The 24,904-nt window shown below is 39.3% G+C and overlaps 1 protein-coding gene across 7 annotated transcripts in view; it reads left to right on the forward strand.

Annotated features, from left to right (window-relative positions):
• The window catches only part of MEIS2 (Meis homeobox 2), a 212,461-nt gene that overhangs the window by 46,115 nt on the left and 141,442 nt on the right, over positions 1-24,904 (forward strand). For all 7 annotated transcript variants that reach the window (XM_025204915.1, XM_025204917.1, XM_006024290.3 and 4 more), the window contains exon 8: positions 12,644-12,789. In XM_025204915.1, coding sequence (XP_025060700.1) covers positions 12,644-12,789 — 146 coding nt within the window. The remainder of the gene's footprint in view (positions 1-12,643; positions 12,790-24,904) is intronic.

Raw genomic sequence — 24,904 nt, forward strand, 5'->3', positions numbered from 1 at the left:
CTTTATCACTGAAAAGAATGACTCCCTTGCCTAGTGTGATCAAGATCTGGAAATTTGCTGCATCAGCATATTTAGTCCAGACTGCTACTTGATTGGTGGGGCTCAGATCTGATCTTATGACATACATGTCAGCTGTCTATTAAGCTAGGTGAACCTAAAAAAAAAGCCTTCCTGGGGAGAAAACTCAATTGCCTCTTCCACCCCTTGAAAAAGAGATGTCTACAACTCACCTACCTTTGCTCAATGGGACTCATTTTGAAGCCCATCAAGTTAGGTCCTTTATCACTGGGGGCGAGGGACTATGGGTGGTATGAGTCACCCCATCTTTCAAGGAACTGATTTCACTTCCTGTCCAATGCTTCCTAATGTGGTGAAATACTTGATTCAAATCAAATGATAGAGAACAGCACCACATTCCACAGCGGCCCTGTCATTTCTTGTCTTGAGCCATGACCTTTTAAATAGACAATACTAAAAACAAGCCAATATGTTGCATCCTTGGCATTCTCTCTCCTCTATTTCCAGCAACAATTCACAGAAGTGCTTTGTAAAATCCTTCATTTCCCACTGTTTCCACTGAGTTGTTTTACTGCTTTGTGATCATTTTAGCTAACTACTCAAACCAGGCTCAGAACAGAGTAGAAAGATGACGGTAGCAGTAGTCTCTCTTTTCCCTTTTTAGGCCTGATCTACACTACAGCCTTTTTCCTACTGGCAAAATTATATGCCTATAATCACAGCATTCCAGCAATACCAGGTCTCTGACTAAATAAGGTTTTGACTACCACCCAGCAGCCAGCAGAAAAGTCATATAGACACACCAGTACGTTCTGCTGGCTGCCATAGCCCATTCAACAAATGTATCTTCACTGGGTGCAGTATACACCTTGCCAAAACAGCTGATGAAGTGCAGCTCTGCACAAATTCTGGAGGCAGAAACAGCTTAATATAGAGGAGGCATTACTCTTTGTCTCACGTACCTGAAACAATCTCATAAATTCGGTAGGAAGTGGAAAGGTGAGATGGTTGTGAGACTACTCAGCGACTGGTTATTTTTGGAGCTTGCCAACCAGCCTTCCCCTGTCTGCAGCCTTGCTTCTTTCAGTTCTATAACTTATATGCAGTAAGGAAGTTTTAGTTTCATAACTGAGGCTAGTTCCTAAAAAGTTAGGAATAACAAAGATGCTTCAGCTCTTCAATGTTTGCTCTTAAAAGTGTTAAATTGTTTCCTGAACTCAAATGTAATGTTTAGGACAGTCTTGTAACTATATGTAAACCTCTAATACATGTATGCCATTGAGATCTATAAATCATATGTTATTATCAGTGTCCTTCAGAATCATTACCCAAAGTTATTGTGGACTGATCCAAAGCATGCTTTTATTGAGCTTTGGATCAGGCCTTTTACCTCAGTACCTCAGCATGCTAGCTAATACATAAACAGTATTCTGAAAGTACAGGGTTTGACTTAAACTTAGAAAAGCAAAGATTGTCAGTGTTCCAGCTTAACCCTTCACATTCTGGCATTTTCCAGACTGCCAGCCAAATGAACACTTTAGGAGAAGGTGCAAATATATGTCTGCAGCACCCAGAGAGTTAATCCACCCCATTGTGCATAAGTGTTGGAGCTCTTATGGTATGTAAGATCCAAAAAGTTTGGAGTTATTTCGTATTTTTCTTAATATACATTCACAGGAGGCATCTTGCTTGGTGGTGTATTTGCTGTGAATGTGTATCAAGATTTGTATTATGAATAAAATACAAGTTTATATACAGTTTATCTATAGAGAGTGCATGGTAAGGCCCTTTGTAACTTTCTCCTATTGATGCACAGTAGCTACTTTTAAACTTTTAATATTCACCCATCCTCAGTTTTTGTTATAAATCCCAAAACAGATTAATTCACTTTATGGAATTGTGACCTAACAAATGCCTTTTAATGACTGAAGATTTTCAGGAGCAAAATGTATTATATATATCTTTAGGGAGCAAATGTCTATGTTACACTTTCAGCCCCTAAATTTTAAAAAAGAAATGGTTATAAAATTGGACTAAAACTGAGCTCTTTTATACCAGATTTCAAATGGTGCAAATTTTATAGCTGAGTCACAAGGCCCTAAAGAGAGGAACTTCTAATGCAATCATTAATAGATCACTAACTATGGCAGCATTACTGTGTACCAATGTAAGAGAGATGTCTATTTAAAAACATCATTGGTATCCAACTGGTATTGGTATTATTGGTGTCTTAACAGTGGCCTATTCAAAACTGCACTTTATTTAAGTGTTCTATTGTTTGAATTTTTCAAGAATTACAGGGGAAAGGAGGTGTGTTAAAGCATTGTTTTCCTTTTTGTTTTCACAACTATGGATGAAGTGAATAAAATACATGTATGGTTACCTTTAAAAACAATTTTGAGAATTAGAAATGATCTACCCATTAACAATATTGAGAGTACATCTTCATATATGAACAACAACTGCAAAATCTTACATTGTAAATATTAATAAGCTAACTTTGAACATAATAATGAGGTTTCTTTATGTACAGGTAGAATTTTAATTGCACTTATAGTTATTTGGTCCACATTCTCTGATATTAATATCACTGATAACAAAGGTAGGAAGACATCAGGAATAGCAGTTAATAGTTACATAAAACAAATAAAGCTTCTTAGTTCATACCCATTTGGTGTTATCTAGGATTGAAGTGGTTTTATTCGTGCTAAAACAAAAATAACAACACTCCAGTTATCAGTGAATGTTAACAAGATAGAATAGAGGGCTGGGTAGAAAAAAAGAAAATAAATATTTTTCACAAAAAATGAAGGACATTTTATCTTCTAGACTGTGTGATACTTGTTGATTCAAAGGTTGCAGCTGGTATTCTTAACTGAATAACTATGAACATTCTAAAAATATGGCAAGAATTATTACAAGAAATCCTTGTCCCTTACATAATTTCTGGACCATTACAGCTACAACATCACTTTTACACTAGGAGTATAAAAAAGGAGAGATTTAAAGGGAATTTCATTTAGACTTCAGCAGAAGGACATTTTGTGTGACAATATTTAGCATGATTAAAAATTTAAACAGAATAACAGCTATTTACATTTACAGTTACTTGAAAGTAATTACTAAAACAGACAAAATACTTAGATCATAATTTAATAATGTTTTCTTCCAGAATAGGTGTCAAAAACTATGCATAAATTTCACAATTTGCGCTGAGGGGGAAAAAAAGAACTAGCTAAAATAATGTAAAGCAAGTCATTGAGCACTTCCCTTCCACACCAACAAGGTGCAAAGTGACTTTCACTTTTAAGAGGAAGAACATCATAAATTATAATTAACCACAACTATTAATGTACATCTCTTTTAGGAATCATGATGTGCTTGCATGTTTGGTCAAACAAAACATGAGTCTTGCCCTGCATTCCTTCACTAGGCAAACCTGAAGTCAGTGGCAATGCTGCTTGATTAAGGAGTGTGTTGAATGGCCGTTTTGCCAAAATATGAGCTAGATTGGGCCCTAGGTTTGTAACAGAGACATTTTGCTCTGCACCTTTGTTGACTTCTCAAAATGGCTTTTTCCCCAACTTCAAGGATCTTAATTATAACATTTGCTGGCTCAAAGATTAACATTTAGTATTCTAGGAAAGGCTTTTGGACTTCAGTAACCTGATCAGCATGGTCTTCTTTTGGTCTCTCCCTCTCTCTGGTTCTTTGTATTGCAGGAGAGATGATAGTATCTGGCACATTCCTTGGATGACTTGAAGATAGCAGCCTTCTGTGTTTGGGGCTGAAAGATTGTGAACTCTTATGTTAGCAGAAATGCCACACAGGGGAGGTGAATAGAACATTAAAAAAGCTTTAGCTTTAGGTAGTGCAGTGCAAGCAGAGTTGAATTTGAGAGCTGGGACTTAAGTGGACATTTGTCCCTGCTTTCCTCCTTAATAAAATCTGAGTGTTAACTGTGGATAAGGGCATTTGAGAGATCACTAAAAATGAATCATTAGAGTGCCCAGAAGAGCTTTATTATGATGTACTGTGAAGAACTTTAGAATATACTATGTAGTTTTATATGTGCTTATCAGATGCATGTACGAGTTACTGAGTATTACAAGAGTAAATTGTTTTGTCCTTTGCTGCAGAGCCAGAGCAGTTCACTGAATTAAAACTGCAGACTAAAACTTTTAAAAATCGACTTTTCTATTACCCTGTGAAAAGGACTGTCGATAGAAACGGCAACCTTTAGAAGCATCAACATTTATCACATATAAACTTTGAAAACACAATTTAGCATAGAAATACTAAATTGGATTAAAAATTAGAATGACCAGAAAGTAATATCCAGTTTGAAGGCTGGCTCCCCAGTATGAGAGGCCTAGAAATGTCTCAGAATTATAGCTTAGTGGCTGACCATGGTAGCAAGCACGCTCACAGGAAGAAGTCTATTCCCATAATACAACAAAGATGTTACTGCTGAACAGTTAACCAAAATGAAAAAGCTATGGAAAATAAATTATTAAACTATATTATTATACTAACTTGCCAGCTCAAAAAAATGCAGCCACATTTACATATGTGTCCATCTGTCTGTTTTTACACTTTATGTCTCCAGCCAGTGGGTGAAGTGGTTTTAATCCAAGCTGCAGTCTGGTTTTCCTCCTAACATGTTATATTTTCTTTTTAATGTGTAAATTATCTGTAACTGGACGTACATTTCTTTGATAGTAGCTAGAGCTTAACTGTTCTTTTAAGTAATCTCATCTAGGTAGTTTTAACTCGAGTAAGCAGTAGAGTTCTCCATGGATAATTTTTGTTAGTTAGCAGATTGTTACCATCTCAGTGTTGCTGAAATCTCTAATCTTGGGTCAGCGTGAAACTGTGGTGGTTACAATCCTGTTGCCTGATGCAGTGTGAATGGAAGTGCTTTCTGTCAGAAACATGTGGTCTCTTCAGTGGAGAGCCTGAGTAAATCCTGTGTAAATAGAGGGAGGCTAACAAAGGATGAGCCCCTGCAGCTCAGAGCATTTGGAGCCATTTGGGGGCTGAATTTGCTAAATGCTGCTTATACCGCCTGAAAAGTTGAAGAGAAAGGAGCATAAAATCCCTTCTTTTTTCTCTTTCTGCTCCTACCCTGGGGGGAGGGTGTTAAGGGCCAGAGAAGCCCGAGGTAAGCCTATGAAGACTGTTTTTTCAGTGCTCTTTTGAGTGTGAAAAGGTGGCATGGGTCACTGTCCCCTCTTTAATGTCGGAAAACCCACACAGTTAGTAAATGTTGCATGTAAACTAAAGCATTTCATCTCTTCTCCTGCACTCCACGGCAGTGGGCCATGAACTAGTCACTTGAAAATCACAGAAAAATTTAGCTTTAACATGTCCAAATAGTTTAGCACAGCAGGATGGTAAGAGAGATCAGTAATTAGCAGTTTTCTTTACTGTTCCCTGTAAGCATAGTGGAACATTTTCTTGCACTTACTGTGAAAAAAATGTTAGATTATAAAGTACAAAATCCTTAATCTGTTGATTTCAACTGGAATCTAAAATATTACATGTGTACATGATAGCCTTCCCCTAAAACAAAATATTATATAAGAATTTGCTTGACTTTTTAGCTCATGCAACTGTTGGATAGCTCTCCAGGCACAACCCCCCCCCCCCCCCCCCCCCCCCCAGCCTTAAAAATTGGTAGTTATGAGTACAAAAACCTGCACCTTTCTTGTGATTTCAATCTTAAATTAAAAAAGAGTGCCAGGAAAATAGAAAGGGGAAGTGGAATAAACATTACAATTCCAGAAGTAATGTTTGCCTCCCCTTAACCACCAGCTTTACAGTATATGCAAACATTAGAATACCTCAAAAATACCCTGGACATCTTCCCCCTCCCTAAAGTAACAAAGCAAAGTATTTTTAAGTACTTCATTGCAAGACACAGACTATAAAGATATAGGGACAGCAACAGAAAATGTCACAATGTACATTTTTTATTCTCCCTCTTGTGGTCAATATACTTCTCTCATATTTTCCCGGATAGAGCTAGAACTCCTTCACCCACTGCTAAGTGTCATGAGGCATATAAAGAGCCAAATTATTCCTTACTGAGGGAAAACACACTCATGTGCTGCTAGAGGAGAAGACTGGCTTTGTGGTTAAGATGCAGGGTGGGAAATCAGGAGATCTATGTTTTGTTCTTAGCACTCTCAGTGACTTCCTGCATGACCTTGTAAAAGTCACTAAGGGATATTTTCTTCAGGGCTCTTAGGTGGGTTCACAGTGGGGAAGTACAAGAAGTTTTCCTTTTACCAGCCTTTTGTGGCCTTTGTTAAAGAGTTGCAATCCTTGGAAAGTACAGGCAGGATCTTCTCCTTGCTGGTGTTGGGAAGCAGCGTTCCCGCATGCACGGCCACGCAGGTGCACTCATGCCACGCTGCCAGGTGCAGCTGCGCACACTGCACAGCTTAGAGGGAACACTCTTGGGAAGCCCAGGTAGGAGGGGCTTATTCCTGACACCTTCTGTGCTATTACAGCAGCAAGTGAACTGGTGCTGGAGGGGAATAAAATATACTCTATAAAGAGGTGAGGTGGTGCTGCATGGCAGGAGCTCCTGAATGGCTTGCTTCTTAAGGAAACTGTCTAGTCCAGGGGTTGCCAACTGGGGGTATGCATACACCCGGGGGTACTTGAAAAGGCTCTAGGGGGTCCGCGTGGGCAAGTGGGGATGGAGCACCACCACGCACCATCCTGCACTGCTGCGCAGGTGCTGCCCGCCCGGCCAGATGCAGGGAATGGGAAGCTCGCACACAGTGGCTGCTGCCGCTCTGCATTTGGCCGCATGCCACCTCTCCTCCCCGACTCCACATCCAGCTGTCAGGGGTACACTGCTCTGTGTCCAGCCGCTGGGGGTACACTGATCTAAAAAGGTTGAAAACTCCTGGTCTAGTCCAATGGGGACAACATTTTTGGCAGGTGTGCCACAAATTAGCCATACAGCCTCCCCCAGTGCCACTCTGATCTCCATCCCCTGCCAGATCTGCTGCTCTGCTTTCTGATTCCTTCCCTGTGTTCCCTGCCTGAGTTGCTGATTTGCTGTCTGCTCCCTGCTTTATCTGCTGCTGTGCTGCCCACTCCCTCCCCATCTGCTGCATGCCACACATGGAGGCTGCTCATGCCACTGGTGGTACCTGTGCTTCAGTTGGCCACCCCTAGTCCATCTTAGTTTCCTCATCAGGGAAATTATTACTGCTCAATGGGGGTGTCACAAGACTAAACCAATTAACATCTATATTGATAATTAATTAATAATAGAGCCTTGTAAAGGAGTTGCAGTCTGCTGAAGCACTCAGGCTACTAGTTTAAACCAGTGGAAGGAAAACAAGGCATTCTCAGTGAGGGGTCCTTGATGCTGGAACTGGTCTTCCTCCTACCTTAATCCTCTAAAGTACAGATTTTGTGACCTTCAGAGCATGCTGCAAGACTCTTCTGTTTTTCTAGGCTTCATATGGGTAAGTGGGCTGCCCAGAGTTTTGGGGTAGTTTTCTAGGAGTGGAGTTGGTCTTATTGCTTTATTGAGCTACCTATTTAATTATGGTTGTAAGGCACACAGAGCTCCAGATGGGCATATTTATAAATAAAAATAGATAATTGCTGATGCAAATGTGGGTTCACATGCACATTCCCACACATGTTTTGTACACAGACACTTCATTAAAATGCATGAGGCCTTGAATAAGGTTTTTAAAAAAATCTATATTTGCATTGCACCATATACATACAATTTGCTTTTTCATTTCCAAAACTCCAGACATTGGATCTGTACTGTTATCAAGCTTTTGTACTTTGGCATGAACAAGTTATCCATGTGGCTTATTCTTTTCCTTAAAGTGAAAATTCAGTTTCTTCCATGTTCACTGAAGAAATTCTGTGAAGATGCCACATGAAAAGCCCTCCAAGCAGCACTGAATCTTTGCCCTGTTCTTCCTTTATAGAGGAACTAGGAGTGGGAGAATATTAACAGCATTGGCCCTTATAAGCTATATGCCAAGATGAGGATCATGGACTACAGTGTAGTTGGGCAGCCCCTCAATAGGATCAAGATCTCTGTTCCCTGAGGAGATGTCAATGGGCAATGGTCTTGACTACATGTTGTAGTTAATGCACTATAATAGAGGGTACGATTTACAGCACCCTAGCCACTTCTTACTAATACACAGTGTAGATGCTTTTAATATGTACCAGGAGTGTCCACATGGGGTGTTACTATGGAGTACTATGGGTTCTCCATAGTACCCGGTAGGTAAGCTGGTAGGGAAATACATGGTGCCCGAACGAGGGACTAACAATAGAAGGATGGGGGTGAGGAGGGGAACGCAACTAGGTCACAGGCGATACAATGTTAGCCAACTAAGCCCGTGGGTACATACAAGTTTAGGACTATCCGAATGCCTGGGTGTGTAAGAATTTGCAAGGCTTAGGACACCCAAAAAATGACACACCCCAACTAAAGTTAGTTTTAATTGAACAAGAACTAACTTTAGATCTGCATGGGGTTAGCCCAGCTTAATGACCGCTTGCATACATTTCCAAAATAGCCATTCTACTCAGCCCCAGGGCTATGCTATTTTTAACCTCCCTCCCCCAACCCTGGCCAGATTATTTTTACCCCTGCCCCCTGATAAGTCCATCCCCCCAGACCAGGCGGCCCCTACCACAGACCCACAGACCACCCCCCAGATCCACCAGCCCTCTCTCACACCCACCTTACTCACTTCCAACTTCCCACACCTCCTCCTGGCAAGCAGCTAACATTTGCACATGGAAATTCCAACTCAGGTTTAGGCAACTTAAACTAATTCACCTAAACATGGGAGGGATCCTACAAATGCTTGTTCTCACCCTAAGATGCTGTCTCTCAGAGTGCACTAACTCCTTGTGTAGACAAGCCCTATGTCTCCAACATCCTCCATAATGAATGACACTCCCACAAACACACTCCCACAAACACATTCATAATGAATGAAACTCCCACAAATATCTACCTTGGGGTAGATATTTTTCAGGAACTCTGTGCACAGTTTCCTTTGTGCTCTGTTTCCCTTCTGCAGAGGTTACTGAGACGACTAAATAGTTTTTTAAAATCTTGCATGTGATTTTAAGCAAGTATGGCAACATGCCTAATTCTCTGTTGGCTTGAATCCTGTCCAGTCTTTTACACCTGCAAAACGAGCCTGAAACCCGGGCACTCTAAATTCTTCACTCATATCATGCATTATGTACTCTCTTTGCACACGAGCAAATGAGTACACAGTGCGCAAGGCAGTGAACAATCAGTTCCACAGTTTTTTTGCTGCTGTGTGATATGGCAAGAAGGCAGGGGGGCAAAATATAGTTGGAGTTTCACTGGTGTAAATCCAGGGTTACACCAGTGAAGTAACAATATCCCAACAGTTAGGGCCTGCTTGTACTATTCTTATTCTTATTCAGTGAGGCTATTCATGCAGCAAGAATGGTAGAACTGGATTGAAAATTATTAAAGTATGGCTCCTGCTTTTACAACCACTTTAAACATACAATTGATCTAGTCTGATAGAGTTTAAAAGTTCTAAAACCTGATTCTGATCTGTTGCTGGTGTAATTCTTTTGAGTCCTTTGGAGTGACTCCTGTTTCACAGTGGAGTAACTGAAACTGGAATCATTCCCTCAGTACTGAAGGAGAAAATTTTATATTCTAAATGCACAAGTCAGTTAGGGCCTAATTCAGTGAACCTTTCCTACTAGGAGTAATGTTTATTAAAGGGAACAGTCATTTTGAAGATATTAGTTTGCAGGATTTGGACCTTAAGTTTATATGTTTTGCTTAGGTTCTCTACACAAACACACATGCATACAAATTGCAGAAATGCAAATATTACAGTGAATGTTCACTGATGAATTTGAAAATACTATATTTAAATTTCCTTTCATGAAGTGATGGAAGAGATTAAAGAAACATTGTCTCTCATCTCTTATACCACTGATTGAGTTAAAGGCAATGCAAGCTTTAGCTGAATTTTCATCTCCTGGGTTATTATTAGCCTTTTAAAACAAATATATTCACAACCTCTGCTGCAGGTTTAAATGATGCTTTAAGACTTTTGCTGACTTCTGCTGTTGAAACACAAGCATACACAGGACCACGTATGTATACATAAAGGGAAACAGAGACTGTGTTTATATATGCATGTAGTGAGCATTCTATACTGAGAAAAGGAGGAAGAGATTGAAGAAAAGGAAGTTTTCTATCTTCATGCATGCTATGCATACACACACATAGATTTTACATAAGGAGACAAAGATATCTTTATCTACATGATATATAGACAAACAGACTGACTGACTTCAAACTTGCACTTTCCGTGTGGATTTTTTTCCCCCCAACTCCGGGTACTGCTTTTCAAAATTGCCTCAGGCTACAGTACAGCACCTCAGATCCCCAAGGCCCATTGCCTGGCTCCTAATAGCCACTCTCCATCTGTGTCACATGAACAGCTGATGAGATAGCTCCAGTGTCTGTATTTTGGAGAGCACATCCACCCAGGTTAAAATGCTGGGGTTGCCAAGGAGCAGTCAGAAGCCATTAGTGTTTGTGAGAATTTGCCTTGCAGCAGTTCCTTGGCATAGTGGAAAGTGTGTGTGTGTGTGTGTGTGTGTGTGTGTGTGTGTGTGTGTGCGTGCGCGTGCGCGTGCACGCAAGAGAGGTAAGGGTGGGGCAGGAGGAAGTTCTTTTTAAATATCCAACAGTTTGAAAGTAATTGCTTTGTTACAATGTATAGGACCTGGCATCACTCCTTTGATTATTTTGCTGCCATTTGACTCACCTTTATTTATCATTAACAGAAGCCAGAACGAAAAAGAGAGCAGTGACTTAAGGGTCTTGCTCTGATGTTTGGGCAGATGGAAGGGAACTGCTCTGCCTTGGGGCAGGGTGGTTGTAATGAAGTGGCCTGTCAGTCTGTAAATAGTGAGGGTCATCTCTTCCATGTGATGGAGGGTATCACATTGCAGTGAAAATGGAAATGTCAATAAAATTAATCTGCCAGCTCTTTGCTGTGGCTTTTCTCTTTCTCTAGTCTGAGATGTTTGATTTTTATCAGAGGGGAGGAAGTGGAGGAAGGGTGAGTGGGCACAGGGGGGTAGATGAAGCTGAAATAAAAGTTTTGAAGCAAATGGTCTATATGTAGCAGTCATGTATTTGTTTTAGTAGAACTAAAGAGCTAGAAAGAGGCTCTAGGAATTAGCTCGTGGATCTATAGCATTCCTCAGGAAGCTATGGAGCGTCTAGCTCAGGCTACATTGAGCACAGAGTTTATTGTTTTAGGCTTTCTTGGACAAGGTTTTTACTTAGCATGGGATTTATGGCATTTACTGCTAATGAATGTCTATTCTTAAATTACAAAAACCACCGTCTCAGCGCAATTCCCAGATGTCCTTCCAGGACCTCGGCTTCTTAAACACCAGCAGGGAGCATAAACTCTCCACTTCTCTGTTTTCCTCTTTCGTGTGGCTCTGGGCTAATGATGTGTAAGGAAAACACAGCAATCTATAAAGTCTCAGTGCTGTCCCAGTATTCTTCATTTATTTTGCATTTGATTATGCCACAAGTCGGATCTTGTTTCTTTCCTTTTTTTAAAGTTATTAGTTCAAATATTAATGTAGGAATATGGCATATATTGCTGCTCTTGATTGATGCCTTCCCAAAAACAGGAAGACGTGCTCGTATGAATTTTAAGAAAGTAGGGGTCCTGCAATGCCTTGCCAGAAGAGTTTTTCAGATACATAATTTAGATGCCCTCCAGGCAGGCTTTCAAGGCATTTTTGCTGGAGGGCAAGAAAAAATAACTATGACTGTTAAAAGTAAATGATTTTTGCTAATGCACAATTAATGCCAGGGAAAAGCACAGAAGAGAAAGATGTTGGTGGAAAGTTCTGATTAAGTGAGCACCCTACCTTGATGTGCATCTTTCTTTTTTAATGATAATAATCACTGATGCAGAGACGTGAAAGTTTTTATGCCATGCAACTGCTATGTGAAGGGTCATACAAGGTGTACGTGTGTGCGTGTGCGCGCGCGCGCGCGCGTGTGTGTGTGTGTGTGTGTGTGTGTGTGTGTGTGAGGTAATAGTTATGGGGAGGGGCTGAGATAGCAGTGTGTTATGTGCACTGAACAGTGACACAGTTACTGTCACCTATGTAGAGGACCTAGAATATATAGACTACAGAACATTTAACTTGATTACCTACAGTATGCATTCAGTATGGTTGCAGGGATGCATTTACAGTGAATGGGTTTTCTTGGGGCAGGTTTTCCCACATTGAAACCTATAATTGACAAAGAGCTATTGCACTATGTCAAGCACACAATTATAATTGAATTAATGATATGTGCATGTGTGAGACACAAAATTAGTATTTGGAGAGACATGGTTTCTAATTTTTGCATATTTGTATTCGCACTCGTATTTAATGAGGAAATGCATGTGCCTGGTGTTCTATCAAATCAAAATAAAGTTGCATTAGTGTTCCACTAATAAATTATACTTTTTGGTTTCTATTTCTTGATTATTATGTATCCTTCCCTCTGTTTTATTCTTTCTTTTAGGAGATGGTTTAGACAACAGTGTAGCCTCACCTGGTACAGGGGATGATGACGACCCAGACAAGGACAAAAAACGTCAGAAGAAAAGAGGCATTTTCCCCAAAGTAGCAACAAATATCATGAGAGCATGGCTTTTCCAGCATCTCACAGTAAGTGGAGACCAAAAACAAAATAGATACCTGTTTAGCTGCTGAATAAGTTTTATTCATTATTATAGATCATTTGCCCCCAAAATTTTCTGGAGGGTATTAGGGCTTAGTTAATGCTAGTATTTTTTCTAGAGGTGGTTGGGTTTTTTTAAACCTTGGCTCTTGGAATCATGACAAATTATGAATCTGAATATACAACACAAGATCTTATCAAGGACAATACCAGTCTAGAGGGTAGCCATTTTGCTTTGCATTCCAGCAATTCCAATATTCCAGTAATAAAAACTGTTTTGAAAGATTTTAAAGATAAAAGGGGATTTTGCATTTAGATTATAATACACATAAATGACAAAGGATGGGTGATTCTGCCCTCCAGAATGGATTACTGTTGGCCTCTGTTTACGTAAAAGTGTGCATGTGAGGAAGAATGCAAGTTTCCCAGTCTGTGTATTCTGACTTACAGTGAAGGATGCAAGAGAAGTCAGACAAGCAGCTTGCAAGCTTGTCATGTTAGTTTATATGAGCAATATGGAAGGCTTATAGGTTCTCTAATTCCTCTGTTCTGTAAAATACAGATTAAAGCACCTTTTTTTAGCTGTTCTTCAAGTCCATTAACTTAAAAGCTAGCCATATTCACTTCTGGGGGAAAGAGATTAAATATGTGAAAAAGCAACACTTTTATTAACAATCCATCTTTATCTTCCTGTTTGCAATGGGTTTTATGTGTTGGTGTACTGTTGACTAATAGAGCTTCACTTAGGCATCAAAATACATTTCTAAAGAAGACCCAGGAGCTCTCTTGTACTATATTAGTCATATGGAAATAATGGAAAATGGTAAAATTATCCACTGATTTTTTTCCCCCTTGCTGTTAATTTGTTTCCCACCCAATCTGTTTAGGCTAACATCTAAAGAGATTATAGGCTTCAAATAAGGGTTTCTTTGCAATTCCTAAAGTTAGACATTTTCATAGCAGCTGACATTAGTGTCATGATTCCAGGACAAGGTACCCCTTTTATTTATGGTATGGAACTGCTCTGCTGGTAGAACAGCTAAAGTGGGGAGAAATAGATCAACATTTCTAAACCATCATTTTGATGTAAGAACATTAGTAGCAAACTAAGGTACATTGATCTGGCTTGTGGGGTCAGGATTAGCTAAAATAGCCAGTGTCTTTGCTGGAGTAGTGGATATTCTTGCCTCCCAGCTATGGCCATTTCAAAGGTCAGGTGCCCTGTACCCACTTGGCTCAGAGGAATTAGACAGAACATGAGTCTCTGGGCTGATTACTTAACCAAAGACAAAATAATGAGTCCTAAGCAAATACTGACTAATTGAAAGGGCTGTAAATCCATTACATATTGGTCAGGGATAATCAGGAGTATTTAATCACTTTTATCTATTCAGGAGCACTGAAGCTGCAACAGCAAAGCCCTGAACCTTGCCATGTGCTTATTATTCTCATCATTATCAAAATTACTTCACAGCTGTTCTTTGCTACATCACCTCAGCTGGAGATTTACTAACCTGTAAAATGTTTTTAATTTGGAAGTCGAGTGAGTGTGAGTGGAAGGTTTTTCATATTTAGCTGTAGGGTATCTTTAGAGGAGTAATGCAGGGAAACAGCTAAAACTGGGGGCCACAAATAGTCAATTTTCTTTTCTACAACACTATGTTCATTTCCTTCACTGGCAGTAAGTTTGCAATATCTGGGTTTTCTTCTTTTTTCCTTTCTTCCTTGTGTGTGCACTGAAAGCATTCAACACATGCTTACTAAACAATCAGCTGCCTCTCACTTATCTTGAGGAAAGTCCCCCTAGCTTTGCCTTTTTTTAATTCCCCCTCCCACCATGTGCTTCATCTCAGATGAATTGAGGAAGTTCACCAGCTTTGATGAGGATGGCCATGCAAAAAAAAAAAACCCTAAAAAAAACCCAACCTTTTACCTTCCAGGCTTTAATGAGTTTGCAGGTGCTGAAAGATTTACTGTGCTGTAATTCTCAGACCTGAGAACTGATAATGGAGACCCCTGACTAGTGCAATGTAAATTCAGAAAGATTCTTGCCATAAGCACACACACAGAAGGAAGAAAACTCTTTCTTTTAAAGATCCCTCGCCTTTTCTCAAATTAGTTTATTCATTCAAAGTGCAACACCCGCTCTACCAGAGAGGCAATCTATGATGTACAGAGTATTGTTTCAAGTAAATTTCTTTACAAAAGGAATCCATGATTCAATGTACATTCCTTCATTACTACTCTAACCTTATTCCAAATCAGTTTGTCCCTCTTTTGTGCTGTATGACCTGTTCTTGTATTACAATAATCCCCTGATGTCCCCTTTTTTCTTTCTTTTTTTTTTAAAGAAACTAATTGAATTATCTCATTATTTTAATTTGTTAAGCAAATGTATTTTACATCTCAGGATGTGTTCTTAAAGAAGGGGCTGCTTAGGCTTTGCCCCCTGAATGAGCCATTGGTGCATTTTGACATTCATGCATTCATTAAGAAAAGGAACATAAAAGACCTCTGGTTGTATTTTTTTTTCAAACACCCAACCAGCATGGAGCAACTTTTTCCATAAGCCACAGGGGTCTCTCTACATATGTTCTCAACTGCAAGCCATTGTCACCTATTCTGAATACCTCAAAAGGACAAATAAAATACTAAAGGCCAACTGTAGCAATTGTTAGCTGTTAGTCTCAATATGACAAAAATCATTAACCTCTGGTTTTCCTGGAAAAAGAAGCAGTTTCAGTCCATCTCTAACAGTTCTGACTAAGCTCACAGATTCCTTTAGGCTGCCAAATTTAAGGGGAAGATAAATCAGTTCTAAGTAACTATATTTATTACTTTTCTTTAAAGATAATGCTACCTTTTCCTTATGCAATATTCAGGTTTATTTTATAAACCTCTAAGGTAACTGACTTTAAAAACTGAGCTGTTTCTTCATAGAAGCTTAAGTGGCTTTTTGAAGAGAGACAGGTGCTTAAACTCTGGCATGGAATTAATGTATCCTACAGATTTTTTCAAATTTTTCTTCTTCACTTGTCACCTTTTCCATTTTGCAGAAACTTTAATTATATTAGAAGTAAGATACACACACGTGGTTTTGTTGATAGAAATCATATGCAAAGAGTAGAAGCTTCTATCATTTTTGTTCAGTTATTGAGATCTGTCTTACATTTAGAATTACAACAGTACAGGAAGATGAAAAGATCTGAGGATGAATTGGTTGGAAATGTATATGCTTTTTCTGGATAATGTCCAGTGTTTGAGAAAGTAAAGGAAATCCTAGTCTGGTAGTATAAGCTTTTCAATAGTACATAAAGATTATGATATCAGAAAGGTAAACCTGACATTAAGGCTGTTTTTATTTGACTTCAAAGATAGTTAAAGAAAAGAAACAGCAAGAAATCTGACCCAAGCCGAGAGTTTATTCATAGCCTTGGAAAACTCTTTTTCCTCCATGCCAAGGAGTCCTTAGTACACTCAATTAGCTGCTCAGACATCTCTGCTTTCCTCCCTCAAGTGCTCCCCTATTTGCCCTGCAAAGAACATATTTGATCATGGAATGAAAACAGGAAGTGCTCAGACACAAAGACACCCCTTGCTCACATCAGTTTTGAGCTAAAGGTTTTCTTATTAACAACTATAAGGGGGAAAATTCTGTTTTAAAAGGGTAGAGGACCTTTAAAAATCTACGTACATAATCAGAACAGAATGTAGTCATAAAGGACATAATTATACTATTCCATGGACATGTACTTTTGGCAATTCATTCAGCAGCAAAAGATACTAAGAGCTATACTTTTAGTTCATTCAGTATGTTTCATCTTTTTCCTCTGGTGTAGAGCTGGTAAAACAGAATATGCACTTGCCTTAGTGGCACTTATCTGGAAGGATCCCCTTTGTTAAAGTTCCTGTTTGCTACTGTTCCTTTCCTTAAAAGTGTAAGGATGTGTATTTTAACTAAAAGTACAATTGCCTTTGGTACAAAAATACCAGGCATAGCATGTAAACTAAGCATTACATAGTATGAATTGCTGACTCAGATTCTCAGCTGAGAGCAATTTGAGTGGTTCCATTGAAATCAATGGGACGATAATGCCTTTTTGTCGACTGAAGCTCTGGCCATAATATCTTTTAAAACAATATAGGGGAAATAGGGCAACTATGATGTTTGGATTTTAAAAAATTACATCCATTTCCTTCTTAACCTTGTACAGTTCATGGACCAAATTCAGGGTTTTGGAGTAAATCATTTAATTTCAACTGAATGGACGAAATAGACTAGAATTCTTTAGTTTGACTAACATCTGGATTATCTGCGTGTATAAGCTTTGCATGGCCTATGACATACAGGAGATCAAACCAGATGATCTGACGGTCCCTTCTGGCTATAATATCTATGAAACTGATTTACCCCTGGATTTACATTGATGTACCTGAGATAACAATCTGGGTTATATCTATTTGAAAGGATTTGATCACCTGGTTGTGTAAGTATCTCTGTGGAGTTACTGTATGGTAGTCAATATTTTCATTATATTTAATCTCTTGGTTAGGGGGCTGGACCCAATGATCTCACAAGGACCCTTCCAGCCCTAATGTCTATGGAATCTATGAAAACGATACAACAGAAATCCTATGGCCAATACCACATTTAACATTTGGGGTCAGACAGCTCCTATTCACTTCAACACACCACTGTGCTAAGGATTTGTGCTGAAGGATTTATTTATTTATTTATTTATGAGGGGGGGGGGAGGGGACTAGCAAGACATCTGTCGCTCTACTTAAGTGAAAAAGTAGAGCTGTAGCTTCAAGATAAATCTAGATGCCTGCTTGAGGAGAAGGAGGAGAAACATCCGCCACCAAGTGCTTCCTGGTAGCTTCATGCTTCACAGAGAGTTGCCAATTAAAAAAAATCCCTGAATTAAATTGGGAAGGGATAAACTGGGAAGCCCATGAAAATGGAGGGGTTTGGTGGGTGTTCCACTGATTTTTAGTTCTTGTATGAATTGTGACCTATCTTTATATATATACACCAGTGAAGAAGAACAGAAAGATGGAAGGGGTCCCTATATTGGCCTATGCAGGCTGACCTGTATCATGGGTCATAGAAGTAGAGAATAGCAAGCTTAATGAAGCTGCTGTTTCCTCTTCTGTGCAGGTAAGGGGGGGGGGAGGGAATGGGAGGAAAGTTAGTCAGAATGTGATGCCAGGTCTGCTTGTATGATAGTATCACTGTAAACTTCCCATAACACCGGGCTTGTGGCAATGCTATAATTTAACTCCTAGTGCTTTGCAAAAATCAACTAAGGATGAACTAACAAAATCAGTAAATAAACTAACTAAATTATAATCATACTCTATGCATTATTATTAATCCCAGTTTTCTATATGGATAACCTGTAGGTGAAAAGGTTAAGTGACTTGACCAAATCCCTTGAAAAAATAAGTATCAAAATATAGGGTTCATTTAATTTTAGTTCTGTATTCAGTCCACTAGATCATGCTGCATAACTATTGATCTGCACGGATTGTTCAACAGAGAATCTGGCTTAGCTGGGAAGTGGCTGGCAGCTGTTGTAAGTCTTTATTATTGTTCCTATTTGGTTACAGCAATGCCTATGGTCATTTAGGGACCCATTGTGCTAGATGCTGTAGGCACACCAGAGTAGTCTTAGCTCTTGGGTGAACAATAGAAGCCTGGACAAAGCTGTAAAAGAATGAAGATGGGAATCTTCGCCAAATGATGCTACCTTCTCCTAAAAATGGTTCCAAAAGATCAGTCCTAGGTGAACATAGAGTACATAGTGAGCATCTTGTGATCTTTAGTTGTCTCATAGGTGCCAAAGTTTCAACCTCAAGGATTGTCATTTTTAAGGTTGCCTCCTCAAAAGAAAACATTGAAATATTTGTTTTGTTTTAAAAATGGAATTTGCGATTAGTCTTGACATTTCTACATCTACCGTCCCTGGAACAGGGGACACAGGGTCATGGGGCTGTGGGCCTCAAAAGCTAGCTCTGTCTCTGAGTGGTTAATTTAATCATCGTTACATAGACATCTGCTATTTCTACTTAAAAATTGATGCTTTTGTGACACAACGATCCATCTATTTAGTACAAAAGCCTTAGTGATTAAATTAAGAAAAAACATATTTTTGTTAGTCCATGTAGTATAAAAGTGCCATACGGTCTTGCACGGACAAAAAATTGAGAGAGAGAGAGAGAGTTTTAAGCTCTGTATTATTTTCTGCTAGCTGGAGGAAAACATCTGTGAATTGTTTGAACTGAACCTTACCAGGGACTGTCTGAATCTGTGTCATCTCTGTTTAATTTCAGGAAATGATGTCACAGTACATTAAATAACAATGCTGTGTGATTTATTTTTACTTGTACATGCTGTCCTAAGCATTTCTGTTACACAGCAATGTTTTCAATTAACTGTAAGCTTGCACTTTTAAAAATATATTCCATAATGCTTTTTTGGGGTGTGGGGATGGTTGGTGTTTTTAGGGGGTCACCAAGGTTCAGGGCTGTCTAATGGCTATATGCCCATTTGTCATGTGGTTATTTGTACTTGGGACTGTGTGTCAGCACTGTTATATCACCCATGGCAACCTCCAGGCCTGTTGGTTTGTTACAAAGCATGTCTGTGGAAGAAAAACTAAATATTCTAAACCTATCAGTCAAAAGAGCTATTAGATAGTTATAGTGAGGCCTACATACTGTAGCTTCTGCCTTTAACAAACTTTCTGCACTCCCCCTTCTTCTGTAAAGAATAGAGGACATAAGTCAATTCTGTCTGCCATCTGTCGCCTTTTTAGCTGTTCCTCAAATTAAAGAGACAGTCCAAAATTGAAATAATCTGATAGAATCATAGAAACCTCATGTGTAAATTATTATATTTGCATTTGAATTTTAATTTCTTGTATTATTTTGAAGGATATCTTTATTGTATTTCTTTGGAGATCAAATATATCATGTGTTTCTACTTTAAAAATAGCATTCTCAGGAATGTTGTATTTACAGTGTCACGGAGTTGTTATCTGGTAAGAGTTTAAGTTATATATAGGGTGAAATTCACACACACACACACACACACACACACACACACTCTCTCTCTCTCTCTCTCTCTCTTTCTCTCTCCCCATTCCCCAGTAATCAAGCCTTTTTCACAGCATTTTGCAGGGGCCGAGAAGACTAAATGTCCTGTCCCATTTCCACCCACCCTCAAAGTAGATGAGGGTCTGCAGTGAAGCCCTTTTGTATTCCTATGAGGATGATTTGGGTCTACATAATAGACTTGTTCTAGGCCTGCTATTATACACCAGCCAATTAAATATCAGCTTGTTGCCATCTACCTCTTCCATGCAACAGTCTTCCTCTTTTGCTACTCTGCCTGCATTTCCTCCTCCTCCCTAAGCAAAGGACAGCATGAGACTTAAGTATTGCAGAGTCTTGCTCAAGCCCTCTGCAGCTGGGTGAATTTCATTAATGTGGCATATGAGGTCACCCATTGCCAAACCATCAGGCAACATGGCTAGATGAGAGAAACAAATGTTATTTCCCAATTAAACATTTTACATATCATTTTCAAACAAGGAATTACTGAGAACAGATAGTAACTAAAACCATGTGCACCATTGATTGAAATACCTCAGCTGGGCAAGCTAAGGATAGTGGCCTAGCCAAAGATATGATCAGCCAGTGGTGTTTTCTGGTGGTTCTTGTTAGGTAACAAAAGCACTGCAGAGTCAGAAATCCAGCACAGGAATTAACTGAAAAAGAGAGAAGAAAGAATATGAAGGTCCAAGCAATAAAAGCCCTATAATAAATATAAAAAGAGAAAAGTCGCCACAAGAATTCATTCATGTAGTGTTGAGACTTCAAGGATTGTAAAGTAAAAGGGGATTTAACTAAAATGTATGCAAATGTGAATATCCAGCTGTTTAAAAACTCCAAGAATGCTGTGCTATTAAACACAGTGCAATGCAGTCTGTGACTATTAAGGTTACAATTGACTAGAGGTCAAAGTTCTTCTGAATATCTTGAAGTCATGCTATTTTCTACACTATGTAATAGAAAATTAATAGTTTCTATATTTCTATACAACCTTTATTTTTTTCTTTCTATGGAAAAATATTGCTGTTATTTGTGTAAAATTATACTGTCAGTTTAGCCTCAGTACATATTTATTTAAAACCATCTTTTCAAGATCTATGAACAGAGTAATTGGTTTTAAGGAAAAGTTTTTTTGTAAAATTAGAGCTATATTGTAAAATATGAGCATTTCTGCAGCCTGCATGCACAGTTCCAGAATGACTATGAAACAGAGATGTGTATTCCCATTGCTATTTAATGAAAAGAATAGTTTATGGCAGATAATATTACTTTTGGTTTCATAGAGTTTGCCTTAAGTTAGGGCACTCAGAATCCCAATGAATTACATATTTCAGAGTTGATTGGCAACAGTTGTTTACACTAGCCAAAGAAATCACTGGGAGCTTTAAGGGTTTATTATTGTCTTAAAACATAATAGCAAAACTGTTTTCATGCTTTTACATTGCTATTTTTATTTTTAACTGCTAGTCCCAAATCTGCCAGAACTATTTTGAGTTGTTTTGTCTAATAGTGGATGATAGGTTGTCATGTTACTGTATGATGGCATAAAGATTTTTTTTAATCTTGGTTTTACCTTTTATTATGGTATTTCAAAGCAACTATTTGTAGCATTTGACTGCCATGCCCATAAAATGTTTAACACCTCATGACACGCTATTGCAGTCTGCAGACAATGAATCGGACTTTTTTAGCATAGTAAAAAATGAACTATATGTTTTAATTTACTATTTAAAAAAATCTCTAGGAATTTATTTGCTTGTTTCCAAGGAAATTTGATTATCATCTGGATTACCTTCTGCTTAGACTGAAGTACATTTTAAGTGGTTCCTGAATATTTTAAAGTGGAAAATATATTTGCCTAAGTTGAACAGCAAAGGCAAAACTGCTGTTCACTATTTTGCTGCACAAAGAGAGGAGCTATTTTGTAAGATGGCAAACTACTCAAGAGTACTCTGAATCATGTTATACAGATTTCTTTTTCTGGCAGTGGGGGGTGAGAGTGGGTGGGAAGGGGGAGATTTTGCTACAGTGTTACCTGATGTTCAATAAAGTTACACTGGCCTTTATTAAAACAACTTCTCTTTTTTCCCCAAGGGGGCAAAAATCAGGTTTAAATTCATTGTGCTAAAACATTTGTAAGAAATTCTCAGATTAATGCCCACTTACATGTGTTATTTGGGTTGTGATATAATTTTAAGGAAGCTTGTTAGCTCCCCTTATTTTAATGGGAACTTTTAGCCCTTATATAATATGTGAGATGAGACAATGCCATACCATTGGCCTTAGTTTTTCATTCTAGTAGACCCCAAAGATTGAAGCTGCTAATCCATAAAGTATATTATATATTTATAAAGACGTTAAAGCCTGCACATCTGGTCACAAAGTAAAAAACTTCTTTAGTGAATAGGCTGTGTGTAATGTTCCCCTCTCATGGCCAAACCACATACTACTACTACTACTATTAATGTGACCTCATGGAGAGTGCAGTGGACTAGTACTCTGGAGACTTGGGTCCCATTTCTGACTTGTTGGGTGACTTGGGGCAAATCATTCAGTCTTCCCCACCAGCTTAATGCTGCTGATCTTTGTGTAAAATACTTTGAGATCTATAGATGAAAAGTGCTCTGTGAGAAGTGAGTATTATTATTCGTGATTAGCTGTTCGTAGAAGCCTGTATTTTTGGCTGATGACAGATTGGGGGGGGGGGGGGGGGGGCCCGCATCAATTTGACCTGCCTCCCCAATGTCTGTATAACTCGTGCGCTTCAGCAGGGCTTTTTGGAGCTTTTATCTACTAGCTGATTCAATCTGTGAAGGTTACTGCGGTGGAATTACTGTGGAGGTCTTTGCAAAGCAGTGGCCTGTATTGGAATTTGAACCCTTTTAGACCTCAAAACTCAGGATCAATTGATCTGGTAGCGAAGCATATAATATACCATCTAGGTGTGTTGTATTCTCCACAGCCTACATTACAGATAACAGCATTTTATTGCAACCAGCTGTTTCAGCCCAAATGGTAAAGGCCTTTTTGTTTGTGGAGCTCTCAGGTTCTTGCCTGGTAGATGGCTTATTGTGGGGATTATATGCAAATAGTAGTGTATGAAACTGCCATGGGCATAATTTTGCCATAGCATTTTAGGGAATATTCCTGGTATAACCCCATTGTACTAAAAGAGGGAACTTTTCAAAATGTATCCATCTTGGAACGGTCAGTAAGAGCCTTTTGAGCATTCTCGGTGGGGAAATGGTGGTTCCCTCAACCTCGGGTACACCACTGAGGTTGAGGGAAGTTAAATACTATCCTAGCCACCAAGTTGGTGGGATATATCTATGGATATCTATCTATCATATAGATAGATAGATAGACCTATAGATATATCTATAGATATATCCCACCAACTTGGTGGCTAGGGTAGTATTTAACTTTCCTCAACCTCAGTGGTGTACCTGAGGTTGAGGGAACCACCATTTCCCCACCAACCACCATTTCTATTATCTGGAGAGACAGAGAAAGAGAGAGAGAGAGAGAGAGAGAGATTGATGAACCTGGAGGAGTTGTGCACTTAATACTGCATACTATTTTCACTGGCATGAAGGGAATGGTCAGACTAAAATGGATAGAATAGCAACAACTAAAGTCATACACTAGCTTCAAAGAGTCAGCTGTTTTCCCTTATTAGTGACATAGGAATTTGCTGAAGTAAATTATGACCTTTAGAAATTTTCCTACCCCTGCTCTCTCTCTTAATATGCATCCAGGTATTTCCAACCTGTCTCTTCCTCAAAGCTTGAATAGGCTAAAGAGGGAGAAGAAATTTGGAAGGAGCAGAGTGCATCCGAGAGAAGAGTAAAGGACAAACAAAGCTAGCTTTGCTTTAAGAAGTTTCCATGTCTAATGGTGATCAAAGAAGGACAGGTTGGGGACTGCTGTAAAGGTCACTTTTACATCTGTATGTCAGCTCCTCAGTGCAGGAGTAGCTAATAATGGGAGAGCCCAGGAGGAGCTGGCTTTAGGGGAGGGCGACATGGGCAATTGCCTAGGACACCATGGTCAGGTGGGTGGGGGGAGGGAGGGCACCATACACATGCATGCACACACATGCACACACACATGTGAGTAGCCCATGCTCACAGCAGTGCCCAGCCCAGCCAATCCCTGCCCCAGGCAGGAGGAGCAGTGCTCAGCCCAACCTTGGCCCCCCACCTTCAGTAGCTGCTGAGGAGGAGCTGAGCTGGGCAATGCAGGTGGTAGCAGTATTGCCTTCCTGCCCGGTGCACCATGCTGCTCTGCCGCTCCATCAAACTGCAGTGCCCCTGCCTGCCTGCCTCTGCCTGCAGAAGCAGGGGGTGGGAGGGGAAGCACCAAAATACAAGTTTGCTCTGGGTGCTATTTTTCCTAAGGCCAGCTCTGAGCCCAGGACAGAAGACAGATCCTATCTACAGGTCTACATCATGGTATCTTTTGCTATTCAACTGTGTATGTGGAGTAAATGATGGAAAAGGAGTCATAACTGGAGATACCCAGAGATGTGGGGTAAGAAGAAAGTTGCATGCCTAGATATTTAGGATGGGTGGAAAAAAGGGTGGAGTGCAGAAAGAGGTTATTTCTAAATTGAATGGGGGAACAAGCTTAAATTTGTGTCTCTAGGCCTATCTAAATATTCCTAAGCACCTGGAAGGTACTCTGTAATTCCAGTCAGAAAGAAACATTCAAGAGATGCCTTCTGAGTACATCTGAAACAATGAAAGCAGACAAATTGGAAAACAGATTACTTTTTTGAAAAAGAAAGCTGGGGGGGGGACACGACCCAAAACTATTTTTAATTGCTGGCATCCCTAGTTACTGCTGCAGTAGAATATTTGAAGTGTTTTCTCCCTGCTCTCAGTGTTGTTTCTGTTAATTTGCACATGAAGATTTTACTGCATGAGGTAGCTTCTCTTAGGAAAAGAGATGCTTCAAATATTGGTATGTCCTTTGCTGTGG

Source organism: Alligator sinensis, unplaced genomic scaffold (assembly GCF_000455745.1).
Source record: "Alligator sinensis unplaced genomic scaffold, ASM45574v1 scaffold36_1, whole genome shotgun sequence".
Taxonomy (NCBI): domain Eukaryota; kingdom Metazoa; phylum Chordata; order Crocodylia; family Alligatoridae; genus Alligator; species Alligator sinensis.